This window comes from Ammospiza caudacuta, chromosome 1 (assembly GCF_027887145.1).
Source record: "Ammospiza caudacuta isolate bAmmCau1 chromosome 1, bAmmCau1.pri, whole genome shotgun sequence".
In the NCBI taxonomy this organism is placed as follows: domain Eukaryota; kingdom Metazoa; phylum Chordata; class Aves; order Passeriformes; family Passerellidae; genus Ammospiza; species Ammospiza caudacuta.
The window spans coordinates 24159184-24172952 of NC_080593.1; the positions used below are offsets into that span (position 1 = coordinate 24159184).

General features: G+C 44.4%; 2 protein-coding genes across 4 annotated transcripts; one reads left to right on the plus strand and one right to left on the minus strand.

Annotated features, from left to right (window-relative positions):
• Positions 1 to 1847: 1847 nt before the first annotated feature.
• On the plus strand, positions 1848 to 8583 carry RBM48 (RNA binding motif protein 48). Of its 3 annotated transcripts, XM_058803234.1 has the most exons (6): positions 2954 to 3313; positions 3425 to 3527; positions 3772 to 3962; positions 4094 to 4239; positions 6517 to 7052; positions 8035 to 8583. In XM_058803234.1, exons 1-6 carry the CDS (start codon positions 3264 to 3266, stop codon positions 8116 to 8118), a joined length of 1110 nt encoding a protein of 369 aa, XP_058659217.1. In that variant the 5' UTR covers positions 2954 to 3263; the 3' UTR covers positions 8119 to 8583. The 3 variants fall into 3 exon arrangements, with proteins under 3 accessions (XP_058659226.1, XP_058659217.1, XP_058659207.1); XM_058803243.1 differs by lacking the exons at positions 2954 to 3313; positions 3425 to 3527 and adding an exon at positions 1848 to 1964; XM_058803224.1 differs by lacking the exons at positions 2954 to 3313; positions 3425 to 3527 and having other exon boundaries at positions 3559 to 3962.
• CLXN (calaxin) lies at positions 8426 to 13740 on the minus strand. The gene is made up of 6 exons (XM_058803257.1): positions 13212 to 13740; positions 12827 to 12982; positions 11274 to 11378; positions 10148 to 10299; positions 9235 to 9339; positions 8426 to 8590 (listed from the first exon to the last, which is right to left on the minus strand). The coding sequence occupies exons 1-6, from the start codon at positions 13408 to 13410 to the stop codon at positions 8540 to 8542; spliced, it is 768 nt and encodes a 255-aa protein (XP_058659240.1). The 5' UTR covers positions 13411 to 13740; the 3' UTR covers positions 8426 to 8539.
• Between the last annotated feature and the right edge of the window lie 29 nt (positions 13741 to 13769).

The following is a 13769-nucleotide window of genomic DNA, read 5'->3' on the forward strand; positions in this document are numbered from 1 at the left end:
GACAACTATTAGACAACCTAAACTGTATTTGATTGGAGAGATGAAAGGAATTAAAGCTATTATCTGGATTTTACATCTTGTTTGCACAGCTCTCACCACAGAACTGAGTGCTGGTTTAAATTCTTAAACAGCTTTCTATTTTTATGGACTATTTTTAAGTAAGAAAATTAATTCTTTTTCCTTTCTTCTGCATGATGTGGTATCAAAAAATATTTTACAGAAATGTGTAACCGCATGTTTGCATTTCCCAAATGAGGAAAATAAATAAACGTACACTTTGATTTCACAAAAATTACAACATTTACATGGTCTCCAAGAGTGCTTCCGTGACATACTTAGAATGAGTCAAAAATCACATTAACTCAGACAAAAATGATTTCATCAATCTGTTTCAGAACTGCTCATGTATTTTGATGTCAAACTGAAGAACTTTTCTAATATTTTCTGCAATTAGATTCAGCTCTTGATTTCATTTATCCCCTTTTCAACATTTTTATTAATGAGAAGTATTTAAGGTGCTATTTCTATCACATTTTCTGAGACTCTATCTTTTCATTTAGCAGCTCAGGTTAAACAAAAGCAGGATGCAAAAGCACCATAATAAACAGTGTGCAAAACTACACTGTAAGACTTCAAAGCAACTGCACTCTTTCTCCTCTCTCTTGACAGATCTGTAAAACACTCAGAAACTGCAGCTGAAATGAAGCTCACATTTAATACCGCATTTCTTCCAATTCCACCAACCTCCTACGACTACCCCAAAGGTGAACGAGCAGGTTTTACACGCCTATGTTGTGTTCCTGTTGTGAAATGCCCTTTTTGGCCTTGAGAGCAGGTTACCCATGCGAGGGAGGCCTGCTCTGGCCATGGGGGCTGTGCCAGCTCTCCTGAGCTTTGCTCGCATCCTTCTGGGCTCATTCCTGCCCTTTTCCACACTGTCCTGCTGGCACCCAGTTCATGGCTCAAGAGGCACACAGTGGCTGTCCTCCCGTTTCCACGTGTGAAATGTTATTTACAGTGTAAGGTGACCCCGGGCTCTGCATGACGGGAGTGCCTTTCTATAGTGGCATATTTTATTTGTGTACAGCAAAAAGGAGGATTCTGCATGGATTTGTCACCTCTTCTCCCACCTGAATTAAACATTTAGACATTATTCGCTTAATGCTAGCAAGTTACGAGGAAAACTGGTATAAAATAGGGAGTGATGAAAGAGACGCAGATGCCCACAGTGCCAGACCACGCTGGGGAAGAAAAATTCCCGCGTTTTATTAGGAATTGATGACGATACTGGGCCACGCAGGAGGCGAGGGAAGGAGGGGTTCCCCGATGTGAGGGGTCCCGGCTGAGTCGTGAGGGAGGGGAGGAGGGCTCCGTATCGCCATGGTGACAGGATGCGGGGGTGCGCTCACGTAATCCTCCCGGCCTGCCAGAGGTGTCCCTGCGCCCGGGCCCCGAGCGGCGCCGCCCCGGTACCTGCTGCAGGCGGAGGAGCGAGGCCAGCGCGGGGGACAGGTGCAGGAAGCAGTCGCGGGTCCCACTCAGGACGATGGTGGCGGCGGCGGCGGCTCCCCCGGGGTCGCCACAGCCCCACATGGCCGCCGCCACTGCCGGCCGGCCCCGCCGGCGCTCCCGCTCCGCCCGGGCACGGGCCCGCCTACCCGTGGCGGGCGCGGGGGGTAATGCTCCTGTCACCCCCGGGCCAGTGGTACAACCCAGTGCGGCCCAATGCGGGCGCGGCATTTCCCCGCTGCCCGCCTCTGATTGGCTCCTTGGCTGCGGACCGCGGCTCCTCCTCTCCGCAGCACGGAGCGATCCAATGGGGGCTGCGCGGCGCGGGGGGCGATGGGAAGATGGCGGCCGGCAGCAGCGGTGGCCCGGGCGCTCCGTGCCGGCACCACGCGCAGCTGGGAGCTTGCGAGTCGCGCGCCAAGTACCGCGAGGGGTGGCGGCCGCGCGCCGTGAAGGTGCTGAGGGGAGAGGGGAGCGGTGTCGGGCGGAGCCGCTGCGGGTGAGGGGCTGGGGGCGGCCGGGCCCGCGCTGGGGTCCCCGGAAGGGAGGGAGAGAGAGAGAGAGAGAGAGAGAGAGGGGCCCTGGGCCTCGCCTGCTGCGCGGCAGGAGCTTCTCGATACTGCAGCGGAACTGCGAGATTGAGGTGTCTCTGTGTGCGCTCAGTGTACAGCGAGCTGTAGCGGCACCTTTAAGGGCTGGCGTGAGAAAGGAAGCCCTTGGTTTGGAAAAGACCTTTAAGATCACGAAGTCCAACCCTCATCTGTTTCCAGCCTCTTGTCAGGGAGTTGCAGAGAGCGATAAGGACTCCCTGAACCACCTTTCCAAGCACAGCCCTTGCAGCTCGCTGAGCTGCTCCTCAGCAGATCTGTGACCCTCCACCAGCTCCGCTGCCCTTCCCTGGACATGCTCTGGAATCTCCGTGTCTTGGAGAGAGGCCCTGAGCTGAACCCTGCATTTGAGGTGTGGTCTCACCAGGGCCGGAACAAGGGTTACTGCGTGCCCACCACATCTCTTTCACTGCCACCACCTTCCCGTAAAATGTCAAACCCTCCATACTTCATGAAGTCTCAAAGTCTTCATAAAGTTCTTTTATTCTTCCAAGTGCACACGGTGGGGCAGTGGACAGAGAGTCTGTGCATCCACAGAGTTCTGGCCAGCACAGGCATCTGCCCATCATTGGGCACTGGAGGATACATGCAGGAGAAACAGTATGGATGTCCCAAGTGTGGAAAAAACCTTATTTGAATCTTTTCTTCTTGGACAAGAAAGAGGTAGAAGGACAAACCTTCCAAAAAAAACCAACAAAAAACTGCACAGTGAAAGAATCAGGTTCCTTCAATCCCTTGTTCCCAAAAGAATGTAGCTGGGAGTGTGCTGCTGCCACAAGAAAACTTATGTGACCTGCCTGTGAAGACTTTTTTATAGCGGAAGTTTGAGAGTTGATTTCCCAAGCAGTTTCTGCTTTGTCCAGAATATGTTTTTTTAAGAAGTATGTGTAACTTATGCAGTCTAAATGTTTGTGGCTTGGGTTGTTATTTTTTTAACAAACTCAGAATAAATTTCCTTTGATCTCAGGGATGAGCTGCCTGGCTGCCTAATGTACATAGTGAGCCATTAGAGTCTGTTATGTGACAGTCACTACACAAAGCAGAAGAGAATGGTTGATTTGGTTTTTAATCTGCTGGAAGAAGACCTTGTTTCTCTCAGCATCCGGATTTTATCTGTGTCATAAAAATGTATGCTGTTGGATCACCATGGCAAGGAGACAGCTCTGCACACACAGGATTTGCCCCAGGGAATTGTGGTAATTGTTTTTTAACTCCCTGTGTGGAAAAAAGCAGTTTTCCTCACCTGCACAACTTCTTTGCCAGTGAAGAAGACTGATTTTTCATGTTTTTTTTCTGTATTTTGGCAGTACCTCCTATGAACTGGTTACTAGTACATCTTGCATGGAAGTTGGCCAGAGGCATAAGAGATTTTACTCAGCAGTTGGCAGTAGTACTCTTACCTTGTGCAAGGTAAAAAGCCAAGTCTCATCTGTGTTTTACTATGCATGAGAGGCACGAGTTCAGCTCTTGCTCAGTGATGAAGAGGTCCCAAATAACCATGCATTTTACTGCCCTGCAAAACAGAGTACACAGGGGTTTTCAGCATCCTGAGAGGATTTGCAGGAAAACAGAAAACATGGAGAAAATGCCTGCCTTTTGCAATAAAGCAAGAGTGGGAATGTTTTTGAATAGTTTTTGTTTTTGTTTTTTTCAGGTTTACACTATCAACTTGGAATCTCGCTATATACTGGTACAAGGAGTTCCTGCATTAGGTGTTATGAAGGAATTAGTGGAACAATTTGCATTATATGGTGCCATTGAGGAATATCATGCTCTAGATGAATATCCAGCAGAGCAGTTTACTGAAGTGTACCTTATAAAATTCAAAAAACTGCAATGTGCAAGGTATTGGACAGGGCAATATCTGCCTCTTGCCGTCTTAATCTTTTACACCTTCTGTACTTGGCAATGTGTTAAGTTTCTAGAGAGTTGGAGTAAAATCCTCAGTTTTGTTGACAGACTTTAATTCCCTTCAGGGTGGCCAAGAAAAAAATGGATGAACGAAGTTTCTTCGGTAGTTTGCTGCACGTGTGCTATGCTCCAGAATTTGAAACAGTCCAAGAAACCAGAGAGAAGTTGCAGGATAGAAGAAAGTATATAGCAAAAGCAACAAATCAAAGAGGTTTGTGGTTAAATTTCCTCTAGAATCCTGACTAAATTTCCTGTAAATTTTTAATGTTCTTCAGGACTGGGTGGGGTTTTGGCTAAAGTGCCCATTAAAGGAAACACTTTTTACCTACCTCTTTTAAAGCTGCTATAGTGTGTTGATAGTCGCCAGATGCCAGGCACCCACCAAAGCTGCTCACTCATTGCCCTCCACAAACTGGACAGAGGAAAGAAAATTGAACAAACAAAAAAAGGCTCATGGCTTCAGATAAGGACCAGGAGAGAGATCGCTCATCAAATACCATCAAGGCAAAACAGGCTCTACTTGGAGACATAAAGTGAATTTATTACTAACAAAATCAGAGAAGGATAATGAGAAGTAAAATAAGCCCTCATAAACACCTTCCTCCCTTCTCAGCTCTACCCCCTACCCCAGCAGTGCAAGGGGACAGGAAATGGGGGTTGTGGTCAGTTCATGACCCATGGCTTCTGCTGCTGCTCAAGGAGAGGAGTCGTTCCCCTGCTGCACCGTGGGGTGGCACAGGAGACAGTTCTCTGTGAACCTCTCCAACGTGAGCTCATCTCATGAGCAGCACAACTCCCTGTGCTGCTGCAGTGTGAGTCCATCCCATGGGAACAGCTCCCTGTGCTGCTGCAGTGTGAGTCCATCCCATGGGAACAGCTCCCTGTGGCTGCTGCAGTGTGAGTCCATCCCACGGGAACAGCTCCCTGTGCTGCTGCAGTGTGAGTCCATCCCACGGGAACAGCTCCCTGTGGCTGCTGCAGTGTGAGTCCATCCCACGGGAACAGCTCCCTGTGCTGCTGCAGTGTGAGTCCATCCCATGGGAACAGCTCCCTGTGGCTGCTGCAGTGTGAGTCCATCCCACGGGAACAGCTCCCTGTGCTGCTGCAGTGTGAGTCCATCCCACGGGAACAGCTCCCTGTGCTGCTGCAGTGTGAGTCCATCCCACGGGAACAGCCCTCCCCAGGCTGCTGCACTGTGGGTCACTCCTCCACAGGGTGCAGCCCTTCAAGGACAGGCTGCTCCAGCCTGGGAGCAGGGCCCCTCTCCAGGGTCTCCACAGGATCACAGCCTCCTCCCAGGCATCCCCGTGCTCCTCCTGGGGCTCCTGCAGAGGCTGTGGTGGATCCCTGCATCCCCGCGGCCTCCATGGGCTGCAGGGCCCGGCTGCTGCCCCCGGCCTGCCCCACGGCCTGAGGGGAATCTCGGCCCCGGCGCCTGGAGCAGCTCCGGCCCCTCCTGCGCTGCCCTCGGGCTCTGCAGGGCTGCTCCTCTCACGTTCTCGCTCTGCTCTTCTCTGGCCGTAGTCACAACCGGGCAACCACTGCTTGTTTATTTTCCTCCTTAAATCTGTTACCACAGAGGTGGTGCCACCATTTCTAATCGGCCTGGCCTTGCCCAGCAGCACATCCATCTTTGGAGCCACCAGGGATTGGCTCTGCCAGACATGGTGAAAGATTCTGGCAGCTTCTCAAAAAAGCCAACTCTGTAGCCCCCACTACAAAAAAACAGGCCATGCAAACCCAATACAGATGCATTTTAAGTATGTTTACAGGGAGACATCTCTCAGTATGTAGAGAACTATATCTTTTTCAAAGTAATTTTTTGGCTTTGATTAAGACTAAAATAATGAAATTATTAAGTATTTCCTTCACTTTGTTTTCTTTCAAAATGTTACCAGAAATTTAAAGCACTGGCAGGAAATTTGGGATTTCACCCTTGTTCCAGCCTCCTCAGGCATGCCAAAGGGACAGTTTTGGATTCAATATGACTATACCAAAACCTTCAAAAAAATTTATCCAGCCCACATCTTTGCACTGGGGAAATGTTACGAATGGACTGTGTTTAGAAAGGCTCCTGCACCACAGAGTTCCCAGTCAGCACTGAAGGCTGGGCAAGCTGAAGAATAAGCAAATTGCTGAGCACAAGCTTCTCCTTTCTTGTGCTCACATACTTGGGTATCATTATTCATTGTCTGATGATTTCTAAAAGGAGTAAACCCACTGATTTTTAACATCAAAACACCTGGGTTTTTTAAATGCTATAAACCAGCAAAGGCACTAGACTGGAAAACTGGTTTGAAAGTTGAATTTGTTATATTTGAAGCTTAAAAATAATCACAGAAAGGTAGTTGGGAATTAAATATCACTGATATTGGAATTAAATATCACTGGTATTGTTTCTGCATTTATATCAAACGTTTTGTTCTTGGGTGTTAGAACTAATAATTACATGAAATAGTGAAGGTGCTTCTTTTTTGTTGTTTTAAAGATTGCTTTATGTTAAAGAAAGTAGAAGGCCCTAAGAAGACAGCCTCAAATAACTCTGAGCATGACTGTCCATGGAGTACATCAGGATCAAGTATAGCCAGTAACTGGGATCCATCCTGCTTTACAAGTTCTCCTGGGGTACCCCACAACACAGCATATCCAGCTGGGAATCAGAATCAGAGCCTGTTAACACCTCCACACTATGCTCACAATTGTGCTGAAATTTCTGGGTACATTGATCAAAACACATCTTTAACTCCAAGTGTCCATCCAGGAGTGTGCACTCCACCAGCTTCCTCAGTGCAGCACAGAAAGGTTCCAGCTTGCAATGGAATTGACAGGTTTATGCCTCGTACAACTCACCTGCAAGAACGTAAGAGGAAGAGAGAAGAAGGTAACAAGTTTTCCCTCCTTGGAACAAGTGAGGACAATACTGAAGTTGTTATTGGTCCACAACTACCAGAAATACCTAAAGTGGATATGGATGATGAGTCTTTGAATACTTCAGCTACATTAATTCGAAATAAACTGAAAGAGGTATGGGTTCTTAAAGCTCTGATAGTTCAAACATAGGTGCTTGTTATACATAAAAATAGTGACTATCTGATAGCTTTATTCAGCATTTACTCATTATCAGTTTATCTGCCACTTAAAGCTAGTGCTCTTACTATTTACCTTCTCCACAATCTAGAATATTGCAGGCAATTCCACTCCAGACCTCTTACACTACACTTGAGAAAGTGTAAATGTCAGTGCATGTTCTTATATGATTTTTTGGAAACCACTTTTTTTTTCCCATGTGAAAGCATGATAATTTTGCAGGAAGTCCTCCTCACTCCAGTGTGCTACTTGTATCTGGTTTCTGAAAGGAAAAGAATGGAAGTCAGAGTTCAATGTAATGTTGCTCCAACATTTCTTATGCCATTAAAAGCTGTACAGAATCATTAATTCCATGCTGAGGAGCACGTGTTAAGCTATGTACCCTTTTATGGAGAATATTAATCAATTAGCAGGTCAGACCTTCCTGATACAACATTTCATTAAGATATGAAAATGCTCCCTTGACTGACTAGATTGATTTGAAAGTGTGTGTCTAATAAGTAAGCACCCTTTATATTAAATACCTTCCTCAAATACATGTCAAAATGCATGTTTCTGCTTTTCCTTTGATTCCTGAAATACCTGAGTTTATAAAGCACATTAAACCTTGCGTAAAAACACCTGGTAGGAAGAAGGGAGATGACATATGTAATACTGTATCACTGACTATCTGAAATCAGTTTGTGTAGTTAAATACAAAAATGGTAGTGCTGAATCTTGTAAGTTTCACATCTCTTGTGTTTAATGTTGCCTTTGGTGTTACTTTCTTCCTCTAGTCAGCAGGAAAATTCAATACAAGTGTGATGATAGTAATAAATGGCTCCCAATACTCAAATCTTGGAGATGTGGCCTTACTCTAAAATGAGCATTAAAAAAGTAATGGTTACAGGTTACTAAATTTTTTTCCCCTCCAATTTAGGTAGCAGATTCTGTTTCAACATCCGTGAAAAAGCCAGAGAGCAGCTCGGCCAAACCAGTTGTAAAGCAGAGAAGACGAATATAGATACTGCTGGCAGCATCTTCCAACGGTCCTTTTGTAAAAAATATAGTTTAAAATATGTATTTTTTATTTAAAAAATAAAACTTTCTTTATACTGTGTTTCCCAGTGATTCCCTGTTTAAAATGGTGTCATTTTGTTACTTGGAATGAAGAAACCAATGTACTGTACTATTGTTGCAGTGTTGTCCTGCGTACCTTATATTGTAAAATATTTTATAATATGAACAGAATATATGAATATAACAGAAGAACTCTATTTAGCCAGAGTAACAGAAGTAAATTCATTTATTCAACAGCTTTAACAGCAAAGGAATACTGAAGCTTAGGAGCAACTTGAAATATGACTGTTTTTACTGTATGACGAAGAGTGGCGAAGACCAAGACCCTTTTTAACAGTATTCAGCAGTGGAGTTACAACTTGGAGTTACTTTTTAGGAATCTCCCGGAAAATTTTCTGTTCAAATGACATAGTGCTCTGTTAAAAAAAAAAAAAAAAAAAAAAACCAACAAAAACAAACAAAACAAAAAAAAAAAAAAAAAATAAAAAAAAAAAAAAAAACCAAAAAACAAAACCAGCAAGTTAATTTTCAGTTAACCAAAGGATTTCTATTTAGTCAGAAAAGGTACTGAACTGAAAGGTATGAACTGAAATGTGTATGCAGTGAAGACCCTCTCTTGCTTTTGAGCTTAGAAAACGTAAATCCATAGCATTAATGGTGTCATCCCTGGCAGCCCAGCCAGAATTCAAAGTTGTAGCTGAAGGAGAAATTAAAATTTTAACTGCTCAGCAGTTGGGGTATATCACCAAGGAATGATCTGGCATGGAGAGCAAGAAGGCCCAGCTGCAGAATGAGATAAACTGGATGAAAACAGGAATGGTAGAGACTGGGATGTCTGTACAGGACTGAAATTTCCCTTAGCGATGAGATTAATATCTGCAGCATTCTGTTGCAACAACCTGGAGTGGGAGTGCTCAGGGGCCACCTTTGGACAGCAGAACTGGCACTGAGAGGATGAGCCCAATATTGGCCTAAGATACCCTGACATTCACAGGATTGGTGCAAGTGTCTGTAAGGAATTGGCTTGTGCAGTTTTTTTTTGAACCCAAGTTTAATGTACCTTTAAATCTGGCAAACATGGTCCAAAGGCTTCTAAGAGAAGGTTTTCATCTCTGACTGCTTTTTCAAAGTCCGTAAAAGAAAGCTTGCCATCACGATCATAGTCCTGCAAAAGGAAGGGAACACTTCAGCAGAGGATTATTACTTGTAGTTTTGTTTAACAGATGTTTAAAGAACTTGGATTCTGTTTTTAGTTAGATTTGCAAATTGGGGGTCATCAGTTTATGCTCAGAAAATATTAGAGTGACTTGCCTCTACCTAAGGCAAAGAGGGTGGGATTGAAAAATTGAAAAGATGGGCTTAAATAAAAGGAATTGGGATGTAACCCCTGGTTTCAAGTGAAAATTTTTGACCACCATGATGGAAGGGGAGAGTATATATCTTGATTTGATTAAAATATTGACAGACAGTCCCTGGCTGCTCTGATATTCTAGATTAAGCACTGTAAGACAAGCTTCACATTAATAACCTTGAGTTTAGCATTCTAATAGAATACATACAAATAAATTGGATAAAGACATTTCATAATCGGTTGATAAAACACAAATGTACTTAAAAATTAAGTTACTGCAGATGCCTGTATTGATAGAATAAATGCAGCTTACACTTTTGAGTTTTCCACTTCTGACTGGGCTTTTGCTTTGACTGTGCATGCACAGATGTATATGTACATACACACATGCTAGTTTATACATAAACTTTATAGTACATTCATGTACTAAATTAATGATTTCATATGAGATTACTGGGCTGGGACTTATTAGACCTGGATTATATTTCTGGCTTTCCTCGGGAGACTTGCAGAATCCCACTGTAAGTAAGACACCTTATTTTGTTACCTCATGGAAAGGTTTTAAGTATCGGTTAGTGAATGTTTGAAAGACTCTCAAGTATCACAATAAGTAAGTACTTGCCATTTTCTTCAGTGCTATGTCTACCAAGTCCTTAACTACTTCATCAGGCTCTTCATCTCCTGGTTGTATGAGAAGGCTGTGTTTCAGCATTTCAAACATTTCCTTTTTCGAAATGTATCCATCACCATTCAGGTCATAAATGGCAAAACAGTCTTTTGAAATACAAATAAATTTCAAGTTGATTACAAACTACAAACATAGCACTCAAGCTGTTACCTACAGACAAAAATTGTGAACTGCAAATTATCAACTGAGACAAATTTATCGTATATATGCTGAAACATTCCTGGCAAGCACTTGTGACAGACAGCACTGCATCACTATGCACTAGTATCGTCTATGGTGCTTACAGCAGGAATGCCTGTTTTACTGTTTGTGGTTTACTGACACACTGACATACAACCTGGGCACACATCCTAATGCTGTGACACCCCTGACCACTTTCCAGATGAATTTATATAATGCAGTAGAATTGCTAATGCTGCAGCCTAGGAACTATGGAAACAACATGCTGTCATTCTCCTTTTTCTATTGTTTTTTTTTTCACCCCACATGCCCTATTTTTTCCCTTGCTGCTTAAAATTCTAGAGTTCTTGCTATTTTTTCTCCTCCATCTTTCTCTGTCATTACTGTGGAGGCTCTCATTACCATCTTACAGTTTTTCCATCTGTGCTTCCAACCTGAAGAATTGCTGGAGCTAATGCAACTGCTACTGTGTCCCCACTGTGCCAGTAAATGAATGTTGGCACTGGTCTTGCTTGGCTCAAGACTATTAATTAGCCAAAACCACACTAGAGATTTATCTGCTTCTTTCTAATTTTGTGTGTGAATACAAAAACATGTATTTTGTTGAAAATGTACGCTGTAGAATAAACTTCGGTTTAAATGCAAGATTTTTTAAGCAACAAAAAAAGGTGGTGGCTGTGGTAACAGCAGTTTACACAGAAAAAAACTCTCAGAGAAACCATTTCAGAACTCAGTTTCATTGCATTAAACGATACAGAAGAAAAATTTTCCATTACCAAATTCTTTGTAAGAGTAGCTACTAAATTATAACAAAAGCAATGTGTTATTTGTTATTAATTTAATCATTACTACTAAATATTTGCATACAGATCAATCTTACATTTCATCTTCTCTTCCAGTGTCCCCCGAAGTAACGGTGCTAAGCCTTCCACCCATTCCTCCACAGTGATGCGGCCAGTCTTGTCTTTATCAAAAATGATGAACACTAGAAGTGTATCAGACACATTTCAAATGTATATGATAGGGAAACACAAAAAAGCAATGTTCTCTTAAATTCAGTGAAATTATAAATTATCTTTCTTCTTAAGATGTTTGTCTGCTTTCACCAAGGTAAGATTACTATTCTTGACTCTAAGATGTAACAACGAAAGGGATTCTGTCCCTCAGTTTACTGATTCTCCACTCCAGAATCCTGCCTGCTAAGATTTTGTCCAATCTGTAACCTTCCTGACTTAAACAAATACAGGAAGTATGCTTCCATGCAGATGTAAAGCAAATAAATTTAAAATAAGGGATAATTCTGCATAGAGATTAAGATTTAAATTAGTAGTTTTGTCCAGGAAAATCTTGGACAAAGTAATCCTAGAAACAATATATATTAAATCTACAAAGAAAAAGAACCTCTTTTCTGTCATGTAACAAAATATTTTTCTTTTCCATTTTCTAAGCAACTTTCAATCTCACAGCTTCACTATTCATACAGCCTGTAATATAGTAATTCAAAACCAAGGATTTCAAAGCATCCACTAGCATCTGTAATAATTTGTATTTTAGAATATTAATTAGTAGCTTGCCTGAAGGAACATCTCTCCATGCAGAGCCAAGCATTTTTGAATTAGAAGACAATAGGTTTGCTTTTGCAAACTGAAATCAGCTCCTTTTCATGTAAGCATTAAAGTAATTTTTAAGAATGTGTAAGGTAATATGAAGTATCTTCCAAGACACACCATGCTGCATAAAATTGCAAGAAGTTTTTATTTTATGGCATGTAAGTAGCTCTCCTGCTAGAGACATGGATAAAGTTGAACCAAGGGCTGGCTGTTGGCAGCTCAAGAAAAGAAGGGCAGACTCATGCCGGCTCTGCATACTCCTCTAGACACCTCTGCATCAGAGATCATTCCTTCAACTTTCACAGTGACTCCAAACATGTCCCTTGTTACCAATCTGTGAAATCACTGTATCTTCAAGGGGTTATTTGGCTCATTAACTCTCACCTCCTTGTACTATCTGCCCAGGCCCTTCAATGCTGTTCACAGAGCTTCCATTCCCAGTTACCCGCTGTTATCAGAATGCTTTCCTGGGACTTCCAGGCCTGAGCTTGAGCTGTCACCCAGCAGCGACCGCAGCTCCCACTGGGACCGCCGGAGAAAAGAGGAAAGTGACACTGCCCTCCTCCGTCACACTACACAGGCTGCGACACAAACAGCCACAGGACAGCACAACACCCTCTGGCTGCTCTGCCTCGAACTAGAGCGTGAGCTCTCCAAAACTAAGGGGAAACTGTAACGCATAAAGAAAGAAAAGATGCCATTTTCCCAACAGCTCCTTTGCTGCCCTGGGACGAGACGGCGCTGTTTGGTACGGACGCACTCGTCGGGTCAGCAGCGCCATCCCAACCCCTGCCCGGCGCTCAGCGCTGCGTGCCCGCCTCACCTCGGTCCAGCACCGTGTCATCCGTCATGCCAAAGTAGTTGTACAGCGTGTCTCGGAACACAGTGCGATCGAAGCCGGCCCCGGCAAACTGGCGGCTGGCTTTGGCCACTAGCGTGTCGTAGAGCTTGATCAGACATTCCACTTCGCTTTTGGTAACTGCCCGGTCCAAACACAAGCAAACACAGGTTGTAAGTTAAGCTGGTAAAACACGGGGCAGGCACAGAACACGCCAGGGCCGTGACACCAACAGCACCCCCGGTCCCAACCGCTGTTCCTAAGGGGGCGCCGGGAAGGCGCCTCCCATGGGAGGCGAACAGGGCCACGCAGGATGAGCACGGGAACACCGGGGGGCGACGGGCAGCTCCTGCAGCCCGGGGAGACTCACAGTGCTTGGCGGATCGGGTCAGCGAGTCCACCAGGAGCTTTCTCCCCTTCGGGCTCATGGCGGCTCGGAGCCGCTCCCGCCGCCGCTGCCCTGGCAACGCGGGGGGGCGGCCGCGGCCTGGCGGTGCCGCTGGGCCGCACGGGCGGGTCGGGCATAAACACACACACGGGCACAACAGAGATCGAGTGCTAACACGCATTCAATAAAACTGCAGTCGTAAAAAATAAAAGAAATGCATTTCAAATTTCTAAAAATATTTGTGGGGAAAACCAGCTAAAAGTTATAACATACAATAGTGCTTGTTCATCTGCTGTCAGAAGGCGAAAATACATTAAACCACTCTAACTGCGACATTGCTCGTTTTCTACTTTGTCCCTCTGCTGAAACCTGGAACGTGGGTGTAGGTGCCACCCCAAACCCCCATCACTGTCTCACGACCTCGGCGTGGGCACATGGGAAAAGCTGAAAGGCTGAGAACAGCCTCCACCTTTCCTTCAGGAAAAAGGGCATGCAAGAGCCGACTCAACGTATTTATTAATGTATTGCAAACTGAAGCAG

Bases quoted from the DNA above. Each gene is read 5' to 3' on its own strand.
- RBM48 (XM_058803224.1), top strand. From the start codon at position 3,559: ATGCATGAGAGGCACGAGTTCAGCTCTTGCTCAGTGATGAAGAGGTCC. The intron at 4,240-6,516 runs GTTTGTGGTTAA...GTTGTTTTAAAG, and splicing joins AAAAGCAACAAATCAAAGAG to ATTGCTTTATGTTAAAGAAA. The intron at 7,053-8,034 runs GTATGGGTTCTT...CCTCCAATTTAG, and splicing joins TTCGAAATAAACTGAAAGAG to GTAGCAGATTCTGTTTCAAC.
- CLXN (XM_058803257.1), bottom strand. From the start codon at position 13,410: ATGCGTGTTAGCACTCGATCTCTGTTGTGCCCGTGTGTGTGTTTATGC. The intron at 12,983-13,211 runs GTGAGTCTCCCC...TGGACCGGGCAG, and splicing joins GACCCGATCCGCCAAGCACT to TTACCAAAAGCGAAGTGGAA. The intron at 8,591-9,234 runs GTACATTAAACT...TTTTTTTAACAG, and splicing joins CATGTTTGCCAGATTTAAAG to AGCACTATGTCATTTGAACA.